This window comes from Chelonia mydas, chromosome 4 (assembly GCF_015237465.2).
Source record: "Chelonia mydas isolate rCheMyd1 chromosome 4, rCheMyd1.pri.v2, whole genome shotgun sequence".
NCBI lineage: Eukaryota > Metazoa > Chordata > Testudines > Cheloniidae > Chelonia > Chelonia mydas.
Genome location: NC_057852.1, coordinates 34,824,684 through 34,848,758, shown reverse-complemented (window position 1 = coordinate 34,848,758; position 24,075 = coordinate 34,824,684). Strand labels below are relative to the sequence as shown.

General features: G+C 39.7%; 1 protein-coding gene and 1 long non-coding RNA gene across 2 annotated transcripts in view; one reads left to right on the top strand and one right to left on the bottom strand.

Annotated features, from left to right (window-relative positions):
- The first annotated feature begins 570 nt into the window (after nucleotides 1-570).
- Nucleotides 571-23,693, top strand: LOC122465564. Its single transcript, XR_006290494.1, has 3 exons — nucleotides 571-916; nucleotides 22,021-22,107; nucleotides 23,388-23,693. It is a non-coding gene; the product is annotated as an uncharacterized LOC122465564 (long non-coding RNA).
- Nucleotides 8,369-24,075, bottom strand: part of LOC102946219 (glutamyl aminopeptidase) — a 47,880-nt gene continuing 32,173 nt past the window's right edge. Inside the window, exons 11-20 of the mRNA XM_027833813.2 lie at nucleotides 20,465-20,544; nucleotides 18,603-18,739; nucleotides 18,420-18,475; nucleotides 14,868-15,018; nucleotides 13,954-14,033; nucleotides 13,765-13,866; nucleotides 13,489-13,659; nucleotides 11,830-11,970; nucleotides 9,840-9,918; nucleotides 8,369-9,564 (exon numbers count right to left, since the gene is read on the bottom strand). Coding sequence (XP_027689614.1) covers nucleotides 9,427-9,564; nucleotides 9,840-9,918; nucleotides 11,830-11,970; nucleotides 13,489-13,659; nucleotides 13,765-13,866; nucleotides 13,954-14,033; nucleotides 14,868-15,018; nucleotides 18,420-18,475; nucleotides 18,603-18,739; nucleotides 20,465-20,544 — 1,135 coding nt within the window. The 3' untranslated portion in view covers nucleotides 8,369-9,426. The remainder of the gene's footprint in view (nucleotides 9,565-9,839; nucleotides 9,919-11,829; nucleotides 11,971-13,488; nucleotides 13,660-13,764; nucleotides 13,867-13,953; nucleotides 14,034-14,867; nucleotides 15,019-18,419; nucleotides 18,476-18,602; nucleotides 18,740-20,464; nucleotides 20,545-24,075) is intronic.

The following is a 24,075-nucleotide window of genomic DNA, read 5'->3' as shown; positions in this document are numbered from 1 at the left end:
TCCTTTGCTAAGAGAACATGCAGATAACTCACAGAACTCCAGACTGTAAGGTGCAGGGCTCCACCAGGGAAGGAGAACAGTAATCACAAACTCATTGGCAGTGATAACACCCCCCACTCCCTTTTAATAGATCAGCTGCTCCATGACTCTAGGTTCAGCAGGCTCTCCTTGCTTTCTAATTTAGGGCTTGAATATGCACCATTTCAGTGAATGCTGAGCACAATCAAACCCTTAGACTTCTTCTCCCTGGCTAAAGCTGGGATTTGACCTTCTGTTTTTTCTCCTTGATTTCACTTCCTCTCTGTGGCGCCAGCCAGCCAGCACTGACCATTCTCAGCACTCAGGGGGAGGAGGGCACGGCTTTGTGAAGGTATTTAGTTATTGTTCTGCTTAGCACTTTAAGGCCTGAATCCCATTTTTCCAAAAGTGACCTAAGAATCAGGTGTGGACCATGGAAAAGGGAGTCTGCCCCTCTGAGGGAGAGAGGACCAGGAGAAGGAGATGTGGAGAGGCAGCAATAAAGAGCACAATAAGGGAAGTGGACTTAGGGAGATACCAAGAAAGGAGAGGGGGAAGGCAGGGAGGAGCCAGGAGACCTAAGGAGATGAAGGGAATTAGGGGGAAATGGATCCAGGAGGTGGGAAAGACAAGAGGGGACATTTGGAACAAGAAATAATTCTACTTACATGTGTTCCTGGCAGGATAAACCTGTCTGTTTTTTTTTTCAACCTAAAAAAAGAATAGCTCACCAAGAGCAACTCATTTGATTTTGCTAAGGAAAGGTCTCCCTCCTCTGTCACCCACACCAGATGTCTATCAATGTGATAACAGTTGTGAAGCCCCACCTCCAAAGACAATATGTGAAGAGCTGAAAATCAAAACTACCACCCTGTATTTTATCTGGGTACCATTTAAGGTTAGTGAGCATCATTGTAACTGTCTTTCTGCATATGCTTCAAATGAGAGTGCTAAACAAGCTCTGCTCACCCTTTAATGTCTTACACAATATATTCAGGATTCAATTATCATGTTATGTCCACCTTACTGCAGCTGGGCTAAAGCTGACACCAGAAACTGTTGCTTCTTCCCTCCCCCAAGTTATTACCGTCATCTCTATGGATGTTAGGAGAAGGATAGTGCAACACAAAGGGGTTTCCCCAAATGGACTGTGATCTGCTAGTGTGCCTCAAAGCTCCATTTAAACACTAATTGTAAAATTAAAATGGTATCATTAGAGTTTAAGTTATGTGTCTGGATCCCGCAATGGCTTATGCATGTGCTTAACATTGCTTAGGTGAGTAGTCCTTTTAAGGTAAATCATGAGTGTGTTTGCAGGATAGAGGCCATGATTAGCGATGGGCTGAATTGCCTGCCTACCTGATTGGGTGCTGCAGACAAAGTAGACACTCTTCTGCCTATCTTCTCCGTGTTTTTGGATCACACGGAGGGTTAGGTGAGGACACCTGCAGTAAGGCAGCAGTATGCATGCTAGAGGCAGAAACATAGGCCTCTAGGGAACTTTTATTGTGAAAATTTAGTTGTTCGAGTGCGGTTAGGCACCTACAGGTTTTGGTGGCAGCCAAGCAGGAGTTTTGTGGCTCACAGTGAAGCCTAAAATTGGGACTTAAGTGCCCAACTACCTTTGTGGATATGGGCCTCAGATGCTGTTTATAAAACCCACAAAACATTTTTTTATCCAAACATTTCAAGAAATATTAATACATAAACACAGGCAGTGCTAGCAAAGCCAAGTATAATTAACTGTAATGACTTCTACCTGTCACTAGAGGCTGCTCTTAATACACAATGATGAAACATTAATAGGAGACAGTTCATTCTGCTTTTTTCACCACAAATATAGATTACGTACAATTTACCGAACATATTCTGATAAGAAGTTAGCAAAGTTAATTTGTATTTCCGAGGTGTACTTATGTGGTTATCTCTACTTATTTCCATTCCTCAAATCAGGTGCTAAATACAGATCCATTCAGTCTGTCTGTTGTAACTCTTAAAAACTCCGATGGGACTATCAGTATCATAGAAAGTGATCTCATGTTCCAGACTAAAATCCACACTTTTCTATAAAGCTCAAAATAAAATGGATCCTAATGTTCAAAATGCTGTGTAAGTAGTGGCTTCTCTGTTTTAGCAGTAGTTGGATGATATTTCCTCTAATTTACGGTGGACAACACATATCTACAATCTATAAAAATACACTGCATTAAGTTACTGGAAACTTAAATATACCAGTAAAATAATTCAATTATTTTGTCGTCATCTTCTTCCATGCCACCCCCTGTGCTTGGAATCCTTTCCAAAATCTATTCAGTCCTCCACTCTAACATTTTGCAAGGAACGCCAGAGGATCACTTCTGTAACATTGTTGACAAGAAAAGGTGTGTTTATTTTTCAACTGTGACTATTTGAGGTGGTTGCTGTGTATCTCTTTCCCCTGGTAATCTGATTTTTTTGAGTTAACTGGCCTTTTCTCTTGTTGTAGTGTTAGGTTATGTTAGATGTTTCACTTTTATTTTACTTCAATCCCACTGCAAAGTCATGTTGTTGTCTCTGTGTTTCACCCCTGTGTCTATGGGGAGCCACAAAGGCATAGCCTCAGCTCCCTGCACTAAGTCTGGCTTTCCCCTGTGCCTACAGCCTGCAGAGGGACCCCCTCTGCTGCCTTCTCTTGTGTGCAGCCAGCAGTTTTCTTCAGTTTCCCACAGCTCACCGCGCACCTCCCTCTTGAGCCTACTGTCACCATCACTCGTTTGACTTAAAATAAAATGAGTTAACAGTTTTAAGCACAGTCCTGCACCTCTTGCAATTTACACCAGAACAAATGACTAATCTTAGTGTCTTCAGGAAAAGGACACTCACACAATATGCAACCACCTGCAGCTTCTGTGTCTTGTGCTCCCCTGCCCATCCAAGCCTACTGGGAACATACAACTCACATGTTCCAGAGTCCTGAGGCATTACAGATGGGGTGAGACCTGCCCACTGACAGAACATAATCTCTTTCTATCCTGGGAGGCTGCTTCACTGGGCTCGACGGTTCCCTGAGTACAGTGTGAGAGCAGCTGCGAGCATGAAATACAGGAGAGGAACTCTGCAGACAGACTGACCTCTGGCCTTGCTTTGGGTGATGCTCATCCTGGAGGAAACTATTCTGATGACTAGCCCTCCAGCCAATGACAATCAAAGTCCTCTGTGCAAGTGGTAGAGTGGCTTCTAGTCCATGTGGGGGGTTCCCTGGCTGCAGGTGACAGTAATATACATAGTTGTAACATGCCTTCCAAATTGACTTATAACTCCTCACAAGTAGAGCTGTGTGAATTTTTTTTCCAAACAACCCTTTATTTGGGGGGGGGGGGGGGGGAGGGAAGATGATGACAAAAAAAGAAGATTCAGCAAAACCAACATATTTTGTGAATTTGTGTTGATTTTTGCCAAATGATTTCAGTCAAAAACACTTCAGAAAAAATCAACGCATTTCATTTCAAGACACTTGCAAAAGTTTCACACTTTTTTATGCTGAATGGCTTTTTGTTCAGAAATTTCCTTTACTTTTATTGAAAACTTTAAAAAAGTAAAAATGCTCAAAATTAAAATGCAACCTTTTGTTTGACCCAGAACGACTATTTTTGACTTTTTGATTCACTAAACATTTTTTAAATTGTTTTCAGTTTGAGCTGAAATTTTGCTTTTTTGGGGGGCAGTTGCCAGCAAACAGAAAAGCTGTTATTCACCCAGCTCTGCTTATGTGGGTTAAGGAGAATTCTGCTGTGCGCTATAAATCCTGTTGTGGGGATGTGATCACCTTTCTCACAGCCCTGAGACCAGTGGACCTTTTATCGTCTGTCCTGAGCTTGAGATTGTCCCCAGTGTTATGCAGACCTATTGCAATACCAACTAGCCATAAACTGCTGTCGGGGAATCTGTCTCTGGCATCTATCTGTAAAAAAAATGCGTGGTCAATGAAGAAGGGGAAGGCGATGTAGGGCAGTTTTCTGGGGGAGAAGCATTGTCAGCAGCAGTTTGTAGGTGCTACTTGTACACAGGGTTGCTGTCCTTTTGGATATTTCATGGTAGGCATATTTTGCAAGCCACCCCACCTCCCCTGCAACTTTTGGGCTAGAAACTAGAACTTCCGTGATGGTTACAGCCTCTTGTGTTTTTCTTTCTTTGTTTTTAAAATTGGGTAAATTTCAGACACTTTTTTTTTTTAAATATAAATTAAGCTGCAGTAACCCAGGGAGATTTATCTCCAGACCAGCTCCCACAAAGGCTCAGACACATCAACAGCAATGTGCTCTTGTGGCTGCTTCGGTGCTATTTTTAGGGGGGGGGAGAAATGTTTTTACACTTTTATCATATTTTTCTATACCAATTTTTTTACCTCTTGGGACAGTTTCTTATCTTATGTGTGTGGATGTAAACCTGGAGTAACTCCAGTGGAGAATGTAAAGTGGGGCCCCGTTACAATGTTTCCCGATTAAAATATAACCTTAGCTTGGTTAATGTTTTCATAACCCAAAATATACAAGGGCTTTATAGCCAAGACATAAACTTAGGGTGAGATCTTGATCCCTGTATACTTAACAGGAATTTTGCCATTGATTTCAGTAGGGGAGATGTAATCCTTAGTACCTCTTTCCAATATATCTAGTACAACCTGTTGATATCTGTACCAATCACTGGTTAGCTTCTCCCATTTCACCCGGATGCCAATGAGCTGTTACTGTACTGTTAGAAGACACAATACTCTAGGATAGAGGCAATTGCCAGTAAAGTTTTCATTCATGACCTATTTTACCATTGGGATCCTCTAATGGTGCGGTTTTTAACTGCTTTATAGTTCACTTCTCCATTGCTGCTTCTGTTGTTTCAGCAACTGACTCAAGAATACTTACACAGATGCAACATCTAGGGTACTGCAGAGATGCTATTCATTTCTTGTTCTCTTCTTCAGAGTAATATTTCCAATTGGCCCTTTAATAGGAGCAGCAAGAGAAAGCATCTTCATATGCCTATAATTTCTGCAGCCTTCTGGGCCTGAAGTGTTCTCATTCTGTGAGCACTTGCATCTGTGTTTAATATGAAAATTTCTCAGGCCAGAGTAAGGCGACATTGAAACAGTCCCAAGTGCCTGTTCTAACTCTGTAAATGCCAAAGTACACTGTGGTGATTACTCCAGGCATTTCTCTTACTCACTGTATGCAATAGTTTTTGTTCTATTGGCAACCCAGAAAATGAACCTGGTGTAATAGGAACAGCAGAGTCCTAAAGAGCTGCATAGAGCTAAAAAGCCAGCCAGTTCTGCACTCCTTCACTTTATCAGTGGAAATTCCTTCCTCGCTGATCCATATGACCAAGGGGAAATTATCTCTTTTTAAAACAGCTCACATTTGTTTGGATTCAGTTTCAAATTGTCATTCTTAACCTTATCACAGACCATTTATAAAATGCACCAGTTCCTGACCAAAAGATTTAGCATGTACCAGATTTGTTATCCATGTATGACGAAGAGTCTGAAAGAGGTGCATGCCACAGAGTACATTCTCCATGAGCCGTTTAAAGGTTCCAAGAGCACTGCATAATCTAAAGGACATTACTTGAAATTGCCAGAGCCTTTATCCTGCTGTAAAAGCAGCCTTCTTCCTGGTTTTTTGGATCTATTTCCGCCTTTGCAGAGTCAATTCAGATCAACATGGAAACCAAACATACCCTATTAGAGCACCAAATGTATCTGTTTCTGACAAAGGACAGAAATCCTTTGTGACTGTAACAGAGTTGCTGGCCCTTTAAATGAAATTTGGCTCAGCACTCATCGTCCAGTCCAGGTGTGCCCTAGTTGGGTGTAATGAGCAGGGTTGGTCCGCCCTTGAACATTATAAATGAGAGTTGAGAAAGGGCAGTTCAGAACTCAAGTCATCACAGAGAGCCTAGAGGGAGTGTTCAGAAAGGGCGAGCCCCCCAGCACTGACAATAAAGAGAGCTCAAAGGAAGAGCAGAGCTGAACTAAGAGCTTCAGGGAGAGGTCCCACTGAAGAACAGGGTGGTGAGAGGTCCTGGCTGAGCTCTGGAGCCACAACAGGCTGGTGAAAGCAGAAGCTAGGAAGGCAGTCAGAGAGTCACCTACAAAGTTCTCCAGGCTGGAGAGCTAAGAATGGCCAGAGATGAGTGGAGAGGGAGATGCCCTCAAGCTCAGAGAGCCAGCAGGTCAGAGAAGGCTGAAGGCTGGGGAATGGATAGGGCTGAGCCCTCTGATGTCTCTAGGCAATAACTAGAACCATACCTGGGAAGGAAATAAGGCAAAGAAACACTCCAGCAAGAGGAGCTGGCTTTGGCATGGTGAGAGATGCCAGAGCTATACCTGGGAGCTGAGCTGTGGCATGGTGAGAGACGGTGGAGCCATGCTTGGGGACGGATGGTTGGGGACGAATGTACTGTTTGGACTGCTCTGAGGGTGATTTGGGGTAATAAATTAAAACCACAAAAAGGGTTATTTATATACTCTGAAGGGTGCAGTGAGTTTATCTGAGGAATCGAGAAGGAAACTGAGGCAAGGTGCCACTTTTTGGGCTGCCCTGAGGCCATGACGGGGGGCTCCCAGTGACCATTTAATTTTCTATCGTCCACACAGAATCTGTTATCCATCATCCTTTTTCCCAACCAGAAACTATGGCTGATGCGAAAGGTTCAATTATCTCTTACAGACTAGTAATGAAATGGCAGGAAAACTCTTCCCTATCAGAAAATGAGAGTCAGTGAGGTACTTACCTGAAAAATGTGCTTCTCCTTGTGTCTGTCTTGCTGTATCTACTAACGCAATGAAACACTTTATCTTGGTTGATTGAGGGAATAAATTCAACCGGAAACTCTTGTCGAACCTTTCTACTGCTGCTTGTATCAGTGTCCAACATTGCACTGGATCAAATCTACTTAGAACTTTAGAAACTCCTCCCCCCGCTTCCTACTAGATGGGCTGCCTCATATTTTCTCATTGTTTAATTAATTAGAACATAAAAATCTGTATTTTTCAGACAGACTTGAAGCTAATAGAGCTGAACCATCTTGTAAAACTAATTCTCTTCTCTTTTTGATAGGTGTGAATGTAACCCTTGCTCAGTGTATGAAATGGGTTTCCTTCTGTGGCTGATCCACAGAGGATATGGATCTATTGCAGTTCTCAGCTTGAGAGGTTGGCCCTTTCTCATGCTTTTCATGGTAGCAGTCTCTGGTTCAGTTACAGATGAGACCTCACTTATATGATAGGTGACACACCAGGGATTGAACTGAGGACCTCCAGAGCTAAAAGAACAAGGTGAAGCTAAAATGCTCAGCTCTTAAGATGAGCGCTATAATAGATCTCTCTCTCCTTTGGCTCAGCTACAGAGGGGAATACACAATACATATTGGCCCGTTAGGATCAAAAACATTTGGCTAAAAATAGGCAGTGTGAGAGTGTGTGTGTGGGGACGACAGCCTGTGCCATTGAGTATTACTATGTATTCTATATTGCAGCGTGCTAACGTTAAATCAGCCCACAGGAGAAGAGCCACCATATTGATTTGCTTTATTCACCATATTGATTTGCTTTATTCAATCATAAAAATATTTAAAGGTACAGACATAAGATGATAGGGTCTAAGACAAGGACTCCATTATAAATATGAATTTTTTTCATATGTGGGGGGAGTGAAAGTTTTCTTTCATGTTCTGTGCATATTTTGGTTCTGTACAATTGCCTCACTTTCATTGCTGGGCAAAGGCAAGAGCACTGAAGAAGTCACTTGGCTCTTTGCCATGTTCCCATCACAATTGGAAGCATATAACAGCAGTGGGTTGTAACCATTGTAGGTTAAAATCCTTAAATGTTTATTTGTGGAATGCTGGCTGACACTTTCCTTTCACATAGCAATTGACTAACAATCACTAGAATTCTCTGACCTCAATGGAAGCTACCTGCACAGCCTAGGGTGAATTTGGCCTGAAACATGAGTAAGGGGTCAATAGAGCATGAGAAAGCATCAGTTCTGCTTCTCAAATCTCTGAAAGTGAAGAAACTGCTTATTCTTTCACAGCTGGATCCAGATTCACAGTTGTTCTGCACCCCCTTTTGCACCAGCTAAGGTGGAACAAATGGGCTGGAGGGGTGTCATAAGGCAGGAGTAGCCCCACAGGGGCCCCCTGTTCCTAGGGTATTTCTCTATTCCTGGTGCAGAGCCAGATCTGCGCCATCTCTTCAGCAGCCTCACACACCCTCCCTCCTGCTGGAGGCTTTCCAGGGTGAAAGGAGGTGTGCTTTTACTCCCCCTTGATTCTGCCCTCCTTCAGTGGCCCATTGAAATAGTGGATAAGTTTGGCCAACTTTCAGGCCTACTCAGTACCCTGCACTGGGAGACAAACTGGCCTCCAGTTGTTCCTGGATAGAGGAGGCCCAGTCTGTTTCCCCCATGTTCCTGGGCCGGCCCTAGCTCCAGCATAGGGATGGATTTGCCCCTCCTCGGGCTGCAGGTCTCAAAGTGATTGCCAAATCTGAAATTCTTTAGAAGCAGTGGTTGATATTTTTCAAAAAGGCAGTGGTGGCCAGTCTTTTATTTCCTAGTTAAGAGTGAGCGTTTCATAGTTGTTCTTGTTTGTTTGTTTTTTGCTCTTCTTATGGAAAGAGAGGTAACAGGTACCCATTTCCTTTTCTAAAACTTATAGTGACTGCTATCCTAGGTGCTGTTACTTTGGCAGAATTTAGAGAGAAAAACAAAAAATAAAAAATTACAGAATCCCAAATAATAAACTTAAACAGTAAGCTGGTAATATTGATCCCTTGAATACCAATAGTTAAACTTTTAAAGAATCAATTGAGAAACAAAATTAACTGACAAAGAGTCCTGTGGCACATTAAGCCACAGGACTCTTTGCCGCTTTTACAGATCCAGACTAACACGGCTACCGCTCTGAAAATTAACTGACATTTCTTTAGTACTAAGAATGCAAAGCTAAACCCACATGATGTGTCTTTTTTACAAGTATAAACATATAAAATGATTTTAAAACAAGTTCAAATTATTACTTAATTCCCTTGGAATAGACCACCTGTAAAATACACTTGGAAAGGTATCCCTGAGTGTTTTAAATACTCTTAAATGGGTTTCTTTCTACATAAACAAAGGGGTGCATTTTTCAAAGCAGTAGGTGGGAGGTACAAACAGGAGTCCAATCCTGCAATTGCTTATAACATTGCTTTCCTCTTACAAGTAGCCTTATTTATCTTACATGAGTAAAGTTATTCAAGTGCATAAGTGTTTGTAGGATTCAGAGACAGCATTTGTAAATGGATTCCCAAATGTTCTTGTACGAAACAATAAGTGCATAAAATTAAGACAATATCTTTTTAATTATTCGCAACTTTGAAGTAAAACATTAAGTTGTTAGCCATGCTTCTATCTCTCCCTTGTTTTGTTTTAGCCATTCAATATTGTTCTTTACTGTTTCGAGAGCCTGTTTCCTGGGTGCTTCTCCTGCTCCAGCATTAGGGTATTTTTCAAAGAAATTTTCCATCTTGAAAAGAGAAAACAAAATGAATTCATAGGCAGCAAGTACTTCTGTTGTATTTAACATCAAGTAATTTTTATAAGGCCCAATTCTATGCTCTTGAAATCATGGAAAGTTTTATTTGAGAAAGGACTTCAGGATTGGACTGGTAGTACTTGAATAATAATTTTATAGCATCCAAAATTGTGCTAGGCATCTTAGAGAATAAAAGGACAAGTTTCCTGCCGAGGAAGATCTTACAACTTAGTGGCTTAAAATGACTATAGGCATCATCTCCATACCTGCCAAAGCTGAAGGTCAGTGTTGAACGTTTGAGTTATTGATACTATTCGACCAAGATTTCTATCATTGATAGTGTACCTGAAAAAAATAAATAGTATTTGATATAAAAATAAGATTGCTTTTTTGGAATGTTTGTTCCTTTATTGTTAATAAACTCTTTTAGTTCTTAATCTTTTAGCATCATGAAATAAATGTTGCCCCAACTTTCTAGATGTTACCAGAAATATCTGAAAAAACATATGTGATTTTTGTACTATTCTGTAGTTTAGCTATACCTGGCAAGGTCTCTGATGTAAACATATTCAAAGAACGGTGTCTTCTGCCCGGAATCGAGCCAACCCTTGAGAGAAATTTCCATTACAACACCCTCACATGTCTCTGTCCCTTTGTGGAGCTAAAATTGTGTATGGCCAGAGGACCTCTGTAAATTGGCAGGCTTATTGTGATTCTATGCCCTCATGTGAGTTTCAATTAGATTCCCTTTCTAATGTCCTACTCTATTAGTAGGAGTGAAAGAGCACCTCAGGAATCGGTGTGAATAGACAGGAGCAAAGCTGGAAGCTGATTTCATTGTTAGTACAAGAGGGAATAAGAAAAGTAAAGACCCCCCTCATTGTAGATTGCTGTGAATAAAGAGAATATTCTGTATTAGGCCAGATTGGGGATTGACTGCTGCAGATTCCATAGAACACTACTCCCATAACTCTGTGGAACTTGCTACAGTTTTCTCCTGGCACTGGCTATTTTGGGGATAGAAATATACCTTGTAGAATAAGTCTTAACTGCTTTTATCTACATCTTTTTATTCTTCAAGTTCATATTACAATTCTTTGCCACACAGATATATGGTTCAAAAAGCCCAAACCGTAATACAGCACACCTCTAGGAAACTGTCGTGTATGTTCTCTCTCCTTTTCCTCGAAAAATACTTGGCTTTTTATGAGTAAATATTAAAGCAAAAAGCTTCCTGACTGATTCTTCTGGTGCTGTCATAACTTAGTGTGGGAGAGATCACAATTCACTAAAGGTGATAATCAATATGCCTGCAGAAAACCAGAATGGGCAGTGTCTATGTGGGTGAAATGACTGGAAATTCTTTTTTTTTTTTTTTTTTTGCAGGGGGGGAAGATGCAAAATCTACCTAGGGCACTGGGCTACAATGCATTTTTTTCTGTAGCTGTTGCACCAGCCTATTGGTTGTCCTAGCAGGTGCAGCCCTTTCACACCACTTGCATGGGAGTTAGTTACTGAATCCGTGGAATTATTGTTCACCTCTGCAACAGTTTATGATGAGCTGGTGTGATAACTCCCTCTGAAGTTTGTTTAGTTATTCCACTGGTAGCCTAAATGGTATGGAGGGCCTTATACAGCCTTTAGTCTGCAAGGATCTGAGTATTGTGAAAGCTGTGGCAGATTAGGGTGTTCAGTATCTCACAGGACCAAACGTTAATGGCTGGATTCTCAGAAAAACTAGTCTCCATAAACCAATGGGATTCTTCACATGCTTAAAGTCAGGCAGGTTTTTAAGTAACTTGCTGAACTAGGGCCTTAAATGTGCTTCCTACGTTATGCAGTGTTTAAAAGATCTGACAGCTAGTTACTTTGTCCAAAAGAGAGAGAGGTAACTAACAATCAAACCAACTCCTGCATTGTGCTACTCAGCTCTCAGCAAGTTTTGATTCAGACTGGAAATTTAGTGTAGGATTTTCAAGTTGGCAGTAACTCTTCTTTTTCACCACAGGTTGCAGTAATATTTAAAACATTTTCAGCTCTCTGTCCAAAGGAGTTGCTTCTTAGAGCCATTTGCTTCCACAGAAATGGGTAAACCCAAAGATATCTGCAAGTTTTGTTTCACATTAAGAAAAATGGATTGATGTGTTCCTGCACCTAATGGTGACTGTGTGGCGAGACTTAAGTAAGGTGAGAGAAGGAAATAAAGACCAGGAGACTTAGAATTAAGTGTAAAACGTTCGAAGGATGTTAACGTACCTGCTGACTAGGTATTCCCAGTTGAGCCGTATCCAGTCCCAAGCCATGGTTTTGCCATAGCTGTTATAGGAGATGTATCTCAGGACTGTGAACACATCCTGACTTTTAATAAGACTGGTGTTGTAAATATATTTTAGATACCTAGGAGAAACCAGAGGGGGAAACAATTAAACAGACTTTAAAACCTTCTATTAAAGATTGTGAAAAGTGAGTTGTAAAGAAACTATTCAGGCTACTGAGACCAACCTACCATCTGCAGAAATATTTACATTTTACTATGGAAAATCTAACACTAGAGGCTTATTTTGCCTAGACCATTTTAAGGATGAAATAGACTGGTCTAAAATGTGATTACCTATTAAGGATAAGATTTTTTTCAAAAGCGACAGGCAAGTAGACATCGCCCGTGTTTTAAAATTTTTTTTCTTCAAGGTGCCGCTCAAGCGAAAACAATGCATCTTCCACATATCGTGACCTTGCATGCACCATATGTGCAAGCTTATGCCTGGCACGCTACTGACAGAAGAGGTGCTGGAGCTGAGCCCCAGCACAAAGTAAGTTCTGGGCATCTCATTGAAAATCACCCGGGCTTAGGGCCTAGATCATCAAAGATATTCAGGCATCTAGTTCCCATTGATTTCCTATTTCACTTGAAAATTTTACCCTAAATCTATCCGTTTTCTATCCCAGTGAGTGAGCTCAAAGTCCATTAGTCTAATAGGATGAAATCTTGGGAACTACAGAAGGTTTATAATGCAGTAGGTCAGGGGAGTGACCAATAGGTCCATAAAATGGGTGGACTCACTGTCTCACAGACACATATTTAAGGACAATATTAGGAAGCTACTCCTAGCTACAATGTACAGCAGCAGCTGCAAAGGTACTCTTCAGGTACTGTAACTTGGGGCTGAGGGTTCTGTTCTTCAGCTCCATAAACAAGTGGCTGAGTGCACAGCCAGCTTTCTCAGTGGTGTGTTCTTTTTCTCCTTTATTTCATTAAAAAGGTTGATTCTGGGAAGGGCCAAATTCCACCTGTGAGTTACCTACAGTGTGGATTTGTTGTTTGTTGTTTTTGCTCTGCAGATTTGGGTTTGTCTGAATAATCCATGTTTTAGTCATAGATGTGATGACTGTGTAGGGGTTAGTTACGAAATAACCTTAAATGATGATGTGCACTTGTGAAGTGATACACAATGCTAACCTCGGTCACCACATATCCATATTACCGTTACCCTCGTCCCCACTCTTCTAGTTCTTCCTATTGTTAGTTATGCTCATTTGTTTAATCTTGTCTTCAATTGTAAACTCTTCGGGGCAGGGACTGTCATTTTATGTGCTAGCACAATGGTGCCCAGATCCCAACTGGGACCTTGGAGGAAACTATCCTGATAGTAGTAGTAATAATTAGGGTAGTTCTATGTTTGCAAGAGATGAAGGGCTATAAAAACCATCACCTGAGCATATTCTTTCAAACAAGGGAACAATGACTTTGCCTAGTTACTGGCAGTATAATCTCAGGGAGGACTACTCAAGAGTGACAGCATTTGACAATCTGCTGTGTTCTATATCATAATTTATATATGACAAAAATGGTAATGCACGTGAGTGGGTGGGTAGATGGGAAAAGGAAAATAAGTCTTTCAGCGTATTTTCAGCAACCTGTCCAAAAGGGTGATGTCCTTCACTGATGCCAGACCATAGAGCAACTTTTCTTTTTCTTGAGCTAATGAAGTATTTTGGTATTTCTGAAACATATAGTTCCATGATGTCTCATTGCCGGAGTTCTGCATCCCATAGCGATATACCAAGAGACGGAGATTTACAGGTGGACTAAAAAACATAAAGCAATATATTATGGTTGCCACCTTTTTTTGAGTTGCATTATAATACCATACACAGTACTCTTAACTGAATGCAAAAACCATGAATATTCACCTTGAGCCATCTAACCAGGAATAAAATAAGCTAGATGCATTGTTCAAAGCATCTGGGTCGTCCATTCTGCATGCAAATCCTAAAACTTCCGCACGAAGAAGCCTTTAAAAAAAAACAGAGAGAGGGAGATTTTCCAAGTGTTCAACAATCTGAGTCTATATATAATAATGTATACAATAAATTCTTAACCTCATCACATGGCTTCCAGTTTCATCATCGTTCCAACCCAGCTTACTTGCAATGGGTTTAACCAAACTGCGAAAGTATGCCTGAAATAAAGAGGTTTTCTGATTACCCTTATGGGTTTCATGATGTAACAAGGTTTTCATATTCATAGTTTGCCTTTTTAAAAATACCACTAATAACAACAAAAACTCCTTAACCATACTCTGGAAAAAAAACTTTCAACAAAGTAACCATGTCATGAAAGGTTTAGAGTAGCAGCCGTGTTAGTCTGTATTCGCAAAAAATGTCATGAAAGGGTGTGAACATCATACTGCACCTTTGCTTTGTACTGCTATGATGTGCTGACACAACATGAAGATGTCCCATCATCCTCAAACCTTGTCTACACTATGATAACATAACAACTAGTGTAAACTAGTACACTCTCTGCTCAGCTTGATTCCCTGACATAATGCTGACTACAATTTGTGCTGACCATTGAAGTATGTTCCACCCCAGGTCAGCTATCTTGATTGCGGACAACCTCACTGAGACACAGTTACCTTTGATAGTGTAGGTCAGGCATCAGAAGTTTTGCTATCTTGAACAATCTTGCTTGTAATACACAAGACAGCCCTGGCACAAAAACAACTGTACGGTGAACAATCAAATAGGTGGCAACCATAACTGGGAACACTCCAATTTTATTTCCAGTATATAGTCCCAGACTGTATTTTATAATTCATGGACCTATATAAATCAGCTCACAAAATATATGTTAAGAGTATAATAAATAATATACATCTTTTAATGTTGAAATTATACATAAAACAGTTTCAGCAACTTTGAAAATCACTCAGCTTTCAATATTATCATTATTATAGCTCTGAACTGTAAGATTAATAGATTATAAGCACGACTTTCATTGATTGCATCACCTGAAACTTGGGGTAGAGCTCTGTATCATCTCTAAGCATGTCTCTGAGGTAAGATACAGCTGATACAACTCTATGCCAAGGTAAATAGTCCTCTTCATTTTGTAGATATTTTGTTAGATTCAGTGGAACAGCATAATTCAAAAGTTCAGCCCTGAGGAAGGAAGAGAGACAACTGACACAACTTTACAAATCCTGCCTCTTTTGTAACTGGAACACACACAGAAGTCTAGTGTAGTGTGTGTTAATTGTAACCATGTTCAATGGGTGCATCATTCTTGTGAGGACGAGCTCTTTTCAGAAGGAATTCATTGTATGCAATTTGAAAACTTGCTTGCCTATTTTGGAAACAGTCTAATATTTTTGAGGACGACAATGTATCGATCCTATTGTACAATCTGTAGGAAGCAGAGGGACGTGCCTCAGGAGCATGTGCCTCTCTTGAAGCAAATCTGTTCAAATCCCAATTTCAGAAGAGTCAAGTTAGAAATCAGCCTTCTACTTTTTTCAGTGTCTGTTTGCCTTAGATTTAATTTCTTCTTCCCTCTCCATCTAATCACTGTCCCTTTTCTCTCTGTCCTCCAAATCACTCATCATTTCTTCCTCAATTGTGTACTACACCCAGTCTACCTCTTCTCTAATAGGAAGAGAGAAGGACAGAGTGGGCCCCCAAACAAGCAGCGTCCTCTTTTCCAGTTTTTGCAAACATGGTTGGGAGGAGAAGTTTTCTTGTCTCCCTCATTCCCCCCACTGCCACGAGATAAGGCTGATTAGGGATTCTGGAGAGCCAACAAACTGTCTCCTCTGGGAAGAAATAGGGGCAACATCTTCCTTTCCTCTCCCCAGACAGTAGGAGGTGGGGGCTGCTGTGGCTTTCTTATTCCTTTCCTCCGTGGGAATGTGCTATATTATGGAACAGGCACTCATGAGGATTCAACTTACTGTCTGGTCTAAAAATAGACTAGGCAGAGCAAGCACACCACCATTCAGCACAGTGCTCTTGGGAGAGCGGCAATAAGTAAAACTGGGCAAATAGCTGATCGTTCAGTTCATTGGCAGAGGGGGAATCAGACAAAAATTCATTTCCAATCAACCAGATTGATGCTTCAGATTTTTTTTCAATCAAAACAATTTGGCAAATTCAACCCGAATTCACAGAATGTTTGTTCACCTGAATCTTTATTTTTTTTCCCCACCGGAAAAAGTTTAATAATTTCGCTCCGCTTTAGTGATAACCTGATTGACTTCACAGCCTATTCTGGAGAATCCTCTCTTCCCTCCCTATTACATGGTGAAACGGTCCAGGTCTGTATAAAAGTTGGCTTCTGTACACCTGCTTTTAATGTAGACTCTCGACACTTAGCACCCCACTTACGTGTATTGGAGATTTTGTGCTATGATGGGACAGCTGAAAATAACACACTTTTAATTGTGTTGCAGTCATGGAAGTGTTGTAAATTTAATTGGTGAATATGTCCCAGTGGGACTGTGGATACGTGGCTCATCTAAGGATTGGTTTTCTCTTTTAGTTTTGAAACCTGTATATTACATCAGTGACTAAAATATTTGGCTACAGGTTTATCAACTCATAGTAAAATGCAGAAAATCTGCCAATACTATTCGGAGTATCTGTTAATAGAGGAGGTTGTTTCAAATCAGTAAGCAATTACAATAATATCTAGCGTTAACATCGTGCTTTTCATCAGTAAATCTCAAAGCACTTTGAAAAGGGTCAGTATCATTATCTCCATATTGCAGCTGGAGACACTGAGACATCAAGTGGTGAAAGTGACTTGCCCAAGGTCAATCAGCAGGCCAGTGGCAGATCCAGGAATACAAACTGGCTTGCAAATCTTTTTACGACCCAGAAATAAACACTGAGGATCTAAACATGGGGAAAAATTTTAATGTCGGGGGAAGAATCCAATGAATTCAGTGGGACTGCTTTTGTAACTGTTCACCAGTGGGAGTAATGGATTCATACTCTGGCTGTGAGTTTGTATTTTCACAAAACAATGGGTAGCTAGTGGTCTGATCACATGACTGAGAGCCAGAAAGCCATACATTCCAATACCGCCAATTCACTGTTTGGTCTTTGGCAAATCACTTAACACTTGTGTATCTCAGTTTCCTTATCTGCAAAATGGGGATGTTAATCCTTACCCATTTTAAAGAGGAGTTGTGAAAATTAACTAGTACTTGTAATGCAGAATATTAGTGACATAGAATATTTGTTAATGTGAGTCCCACAGAAGGGACAAACTAGCTCTAAATATTTAGCTAGTATGTTTAATAATCATGGAATCTTGTATGTTGTGGGGTTTTTTTTTTGTATTGTACATGGTATTGAACATAAAGGGTTTGATTTTAAACGAATAGGTGTACAATTCATGCACACACTTGCTGTGATTGTGTGTGTAATTCAGTCATGTGGGAACAAATGATCATAATTAATCCTTTGCATGCACAACTGCAATAATTACAAGTAAATTGGATGCAAAATTGTGTATATATTTTGCTTATGCAATTGCATTCTTAATGGGTTTAGTAACCAGGCCCAAACCATCTTTATTTTCCTGACTTTTTATGGAACTCTGTTATCAACAGTCCTTCCAGTTCTCACAGTGTTTATCTCTTTTATACACAGCTACTCAACTGCACTCCCACAAGAGCCCTTCACTTCATCCCAAAGCAAAAGGAATTGTCTGTATTGTGTGATAACAGCAATTAAAGTGCTAAAGAGATTATTATAGCACCGTGCTCTTTAAAAGGGCTCCGATAATAAACTTGGGAAAAAGTTACGGAACATACACAGGAGGCACTTTCCAAAGAAAGTTCTGAAGGATTATTATGATTAGATGTCATGTACAAGAGCAGAGCAGCTCTGAAGGAGCTCTCATTACCATTCTAGGGCAATCCACATTGTGTAGTTACCTGCTTTTATTCACCAAACAAACCTTGAAAAGGTACACACAGTTGTGTGACCAACAAAGAAGTTATGTCTCATTAACTGTCCTAATGTCTCAGGATTCAGAAGGAAATCTGTTGGATTTTGGGATATCTATCGAGACATATACACAGAGGGACAGACCTCTGTGACTCTCTTTAGACACCTGGTTTCTTCTGGGAATGCTTCATCTGGAACATTTCTGTCATGGCCTTGCCATCCACACTAGGCTCAAAAAAACAAATTGTTCTTCAGGCAGAGATAGGAAATAAAATCCTTCTCCCATTGAAGTGAATGGCAAAACTCCCATTAACTTCAGTGATTTAGGATCACACCCTAATATTGGACAGGTAAGGCCAACTCTAACTGATATCAATAAGAGTTGTACCCACATTTGAATTTTCTCCTTATGGAGGAAAATGTAAGAGAAGAAAAGGCTGCTGAAGACAAACCAAGACTTGATTCTTCCTGTAGTTACAATAAAATAATAGTTTAAAAATTCTCATTACCACCATCCAAACCAAGAGAATGCCAATATAATAACCATGAGAAGACATGAAAGCTATTTTGAAATGTCTATAATGTGCTAGTTTCATTATAAAACCTACCTTGCCAAAGAAAACACATCATCCACAAGCCCGGCACGATCAGCAGAAGAGAAATACTGCACGAGGGGAGGAAGAAAAAGAAGCAAAAAGATGTTTATATTTTGTAGAAGAAACAGTAATTGTCAATAGATCCCAGAAACCAACCAGCTTGTAACCAAATCGAGTTAATTTAATCAGACTCACCTTTTGGTTGTTAAGCAGATTATTGGCTATGTTGTTCCAAGTTTGTGTTTCATAATTTACACGATAAAATCCAATGTGGTCTGGATTTATTTTCAGTAAAGAATTAGGGTTGCTGGGTGTTATAGTAATTCCGGTGGCTGTAAACAAATAGTAATGAAATTTTACATGCATATAAATACATGGCTGGGGGGGACTCATTGGAAATATATTCACTCCAAAAGTCATGTTTGGTTTTTAACCCATATCCACAAAGGACCCAAAGCTTAATTCTAGGTTGGTTGCTCTAAAATGGCAGAGAGTAAAGATATTGATGCTACCTGTTAGCTTAGAATAAGAAATAACTGTGGTAACAGTGTGGAATCTGTATGCAAATGTTCATTATTAAAAATGGAGACTACTGAATTTAGAATAAGCATAAAGAAAATTAAGTGTTTATTGCAAAAAGAATAATCACAAAAATTATTCCTATTAATATTTATTCCAAAAGCCTCTATCAGTTCTCAGTGTTTGTATTAATCTGATTTTATATTTTACCTATTTATCCTCTGCATGTTTTTCCATTTTAGGTCTATGCATCTCTTTTTTAATTCCTCTTTCTTGACTCAGGTCCTATAGCTACAAATTAATTAAACTATAAAATAAACCAAGCCCTGACTCAAGTCTTGAGGTTCATGGAAACTCAGAATGAAGCCTAACCCTTGAGGATGATGTTCCATTCTCAAAAGTTAAACTGCTCCCACTGTGGTCAGCGGTTTTGAAAGTTCACTTAGTGCCTATTCCAGTGTCTGAAGTCAGAAGCCTTTTACTCCAATGCGTATTGACTCAGTAAATAGTATTTTTCACTTTGGATGAGCAGTGCAAGGTATTTCAAGTGACTGTTCTAATTCATTGGGACAACTCTCAGTCTCCAGTGTTGCGTTGGAGAGAGTGGTGAGAGAAAATTCTTTCATGCAGTTTTCTGTTATGCATCATAACATAATGGGTAGGCTTACTTGCATTCAGAGTCTAGGATGAAAATTAAGTTAAACACAAACTTTAAAGTAATTTAAAAAAACAAAACAAACTCAACTGCAAGAGGGGAGACAGGTGCTAAATACAAAAAGAGAACAGAAGAGCTGGTAATATATTTCTGAATTTTGAAATTTTGTTGAGCAGTAGAAACTTTTCAAATTTTGAAATGTAGAATTTTGGGGAAAAAACCTAAAACTTTCATGGACATCTCCTTGGTTTTTTTGAGCAGAAAATAGCTTCAGCCAATTCCAAATATAACACAGTACTGCAGCTCCCTCCACCGAAACTAAGAGACTCTAGACTGCCACCTATCACTGCAAGAGATGTATTTATCACCATCCAGATCCAGCTTCTCCCTTAGGCTGAGATTCAGGGAAGCACATACTTAAGTCCCATTGCTGTCAGTGGGACAGCAGACTTATAGCTAAGCAGTGTGTAGGTGCTTTTCTGAGTAGGGGTGGATTTAAGCATGTCTTAAATACTTGAATGTGCAGTCCTCACGCACACACACGCAATCATTAAAATTAAACTGAAATCTTTGTTTTAATGTGCCCCAAATTCCTCTAAACCAAATGAACAATTTTATAATAGGCTGTGTCATATTGTTTGAATAAATAAGAATAGATTTTAATTATTGGACGTAATTAGCATAATCCTGTTTATGGGAGGGGCTTATTCTCTTTCTAGGGAAGGATCTTAACTCCTTTATTCCCAAGCAGTGTGTTTCAAGCACTGAAGAGCATAAAAGTTAGTTGTTACTTTTAGTTCTTACTAAGGATATTTTTAAAGCTTTGCATGATTGTCACATTGAACCTACTGTTATTCGGAAATAAAACATTACTGAAGTTTACCTGCAGATTCTGATTTGTTGTAGAATGTAACATCTGTTTCATTCCCAGCATACCATTTCACTGGGATATTCCATGTGTAACTGAAATTATTTTAAATGAAAAAATAAACAACTATTGAAAGAGAACCTAAAATAACACATTTAAAATATTGTATCTATTATTATTATGATTAATAAATAATACATTTATTGTAGCACCTATAGGATCCAGTTTTATTGTGCTAGGGACTGCATAAACTTACTTCTTCATAGTCAATTTCTAAATATGTACATACCTGTGTATCTAGATATAGATATCCACTAATATATGACTAATTACCACAGATAACAAATTTTTGTTTTTTTTACCAATACCTTGATTATTTAAATATAATATAAACTGCTTCAGGGTATCTTTCTGGCAAAAGCAATTTATAAAAATCTTGGATACAGGCAAGCTAATATAGATACTTGGTTATTTTTATTGAGCAAACCCTGCATAATTAGGACAATATTCTATTTCTAAGTTAAAATAAAAGGTTTGAAGTATCTGATAGCATTCCTCTTTTAGATATGGAGAATAGAAGTAGTCTAGTCCCTAAAACTATGAAATATGTATAATTGCTGCCAGGCCTCTGGCAGACTGAGCACAGGACTGGGAGCTATGGATTACCGAGTTTTAGTCCAAAATCTGGCATTGACTATGTGTGGTGTTAAGCAAGTAACTTATGTCTTGATTTAGCAAGGTATTTAGTCACATGCCTAACTTTAGCCATAAGAGTAGTTCCATTGATCAAACCATTTTTCTGAAATCCATGGAAGGATTCACATGCTTAAATACCTTTCTGAATGAGGGCCTTAATGTCTCTCTGCCTCAGTTTCTCCATCTATAAAATGGGAATGATATTTACCCAATATCAGAGGGGTGTTGTGTGGACTAGCTAATTTCTGTACCATTATATACTGTAAATGTGTTTGTTATAATTATACACAGTTGGAAATAGAGTCTTGTCAAGTAGTATTTCTGTATCATATCATGCTAATCTAGTAGATCACAAGGCATTTAGTTTCATGAAGTATGATTATATGCAGATGGGTGACCTTAGCATTAATGTAGAAGTTTACATGTTCAAAGTTTTGTACAGACATTAACTAATTAACCTTCACAACACCCCTGTGTGGTAAGTTGCTAAGTATTACTATACCGGTTTTACAGGTAAGAAAACAGAAGGTGATTCTTTGAGCACTATACAACGAATCTGTGTCTGAGGCAGAATTAGAACTCAGGACCTCTTGATTGTTCCAATCCTGTGTTTCTTCTTTTAGACCACATTGATTCCTCCCTCCCTCACTGAGCACCAGATTGTGATATACCTTTAGCCACATTAAGTGGTATCTTACTCTTTGATAAGTCTCATTGAAATCAATGGAGCAGTTGGGAAGTGAGGGTATCAATATCCAGGGTATAAAGTAAGGGTATCAATATCCAGCTCAGAGATGTTTTTCTATCATCTTAGATACCATGGGGACAAACACCATACAAAAATTTGTGTCATTCTTCTGACTTTATTGCATTAGAACCCAGGATCAAAGGAATGATCGCTTCATTCTGGCAAGTAAGAAAATGAAGGAAGTCATGTCTCTTTGCTATCTACCAGGAGAAAGGTCAGCTCTTGTGTTACATTTTTAAATACAAAATATTTTAACAGATTTATACATATTTAACTTTTATTAGCTGTCTTTTGGAGAATTATTGCCATGGAGTTTAAAAGGGTTATTGCTTGGCTAAAAGCCTGGCTGTTGCATTTCTCCAGGAGAAAGCCGATAAAAGAGTTCTTAATACTTGTTTTGTAAATGCACTTAGTGGAGTGATTTTCCTTCAGTGTTTTAATATGGTCCTGAGATCATGTACATAAATACTTCTCTTGGGCATTAAGTACAATATCCATATCCTGTAAAGTATGTGTATTGAGGATGTGTTCCTGACATTCTATATTGCAGCCATATACTTGCCTAGCAGCACTATTTAAAGAACATGAGTTCCTGAAGTTGTATTTCTCTTTTGAGTGTTAATATCCAGAACAGGACTTTGTCAGGACAGGGGCACTGTAGCCAGCTAGGGAGACCACCCCTGCAGGCTTCAGAGAACAAAATTTTATTAGACTCTGTTTCACAGCTTAGTCACAAACCCAAACCTGGAGCTGAGCTGTCACAGTTCCACTAAGGGGCACAAGGCCCCAGTGGTCTCCTCTCCCACGTCAGCGCTGGCTGAGGGAGGGAGTAAAGTTTTACAGTGCACTTGGATCCTTTGCAAGGGATGAAACCTATTCCAATGAAGATAATATTAGGACTTAATAATAATAATTAATTATATATAATAGTGTATTTTATCGCTAAGCACTTAATTAAACTTTACTTATCTAGAACTAATTTCCCCCACTACTGAGATGCAGCTGTTTCTGGAATGACTGGAGCAGTGCACAATGTACATGACTGATTAGGGCAGGACTCGTGTTGGGATTTACATTAAAAGCATGATGAACACCAAGAACCTGGTGCTCTAATTCCTTTGATTATGAGGAAAGCTGGGCTTCTGGATTTGCCCACTTCTGAGCATGATGCAATGAGCCAACTTTGTGAACAGTAAGGAGCTGTTAATCTTCCATATGGCACAGAGGGAGAATTTGCAATAATGAATTTGTTTTTGGTTCAAGTCTGTACATTTCCCCCCTCCCCCAAATTCAAATCCAGACCAGGGCACTAGTGACCAGAAGTGGTTTTTCTGGCTGATGGCTCTTTGATCTGTGTGAAATTAGTTGTTGTCCAACGTCAAGCCCCACAAAACCACCACCACAGTTGACACTGGCAGCCTTGTTGGCAGTCTCAAGCAGAAAAGGCAAGAATTGTATCAACATGGGGACAGAACTACTCTTTTGCCTTTACAGATGGTGCTCTGTGGGTTATTGCTGAGGCACACTTGCTGGGCAGTCTGGGGAAGGCTGCATTCTTCTGTCCATGGCTGTACCTGTTTGGTGGATAAAGTCTCCAGGGCTATAAATACAGCATTTTCAACCATCATGAAATTCACTAAGAAATATTGAAAAAAGAAAAAATATCCATATGTAACTGAAACTGCTGTGGGATCTCCATTATGCCCCGTCCTCCATACCATTTGTCCTCCCTTCCTTTTCTTCCTTTTGGATTTAGACATTTGGTGTTGTACACTGAGAGAGAAAGAGCTGATGCAGTAGTTGTCCTGGGTGTGGGGAGGTATTATATAGCATCTTGTTAAGTTTTCTTGTAATTTTACTGGTTGTTGGGGTTCCCCCAAGACCTCTTCCACTTGGTCTCCCAAGAACTCAGTTCACCTCCAGTCTTGTCACTCAGGTTCCTTTATTTGGCATAAGGCAAAGTTACGTGGAGTTGATTAGACTCAAGCAAAGGGGGTGGGTGGAATGTACCATGTATCCAAAGTTACACAGCATACCTGTTCCTTTAGACATTACATTTACTATACATTGCATTACATGTTTTGGGAGGTAACTGTACACTGAAGGTAGGGAGAACTGGTTGGTGTTTGTGTGTGTGTGTGTGTGTGTGTGTAAGAGAGTGAATGAATCCACATGAGATATC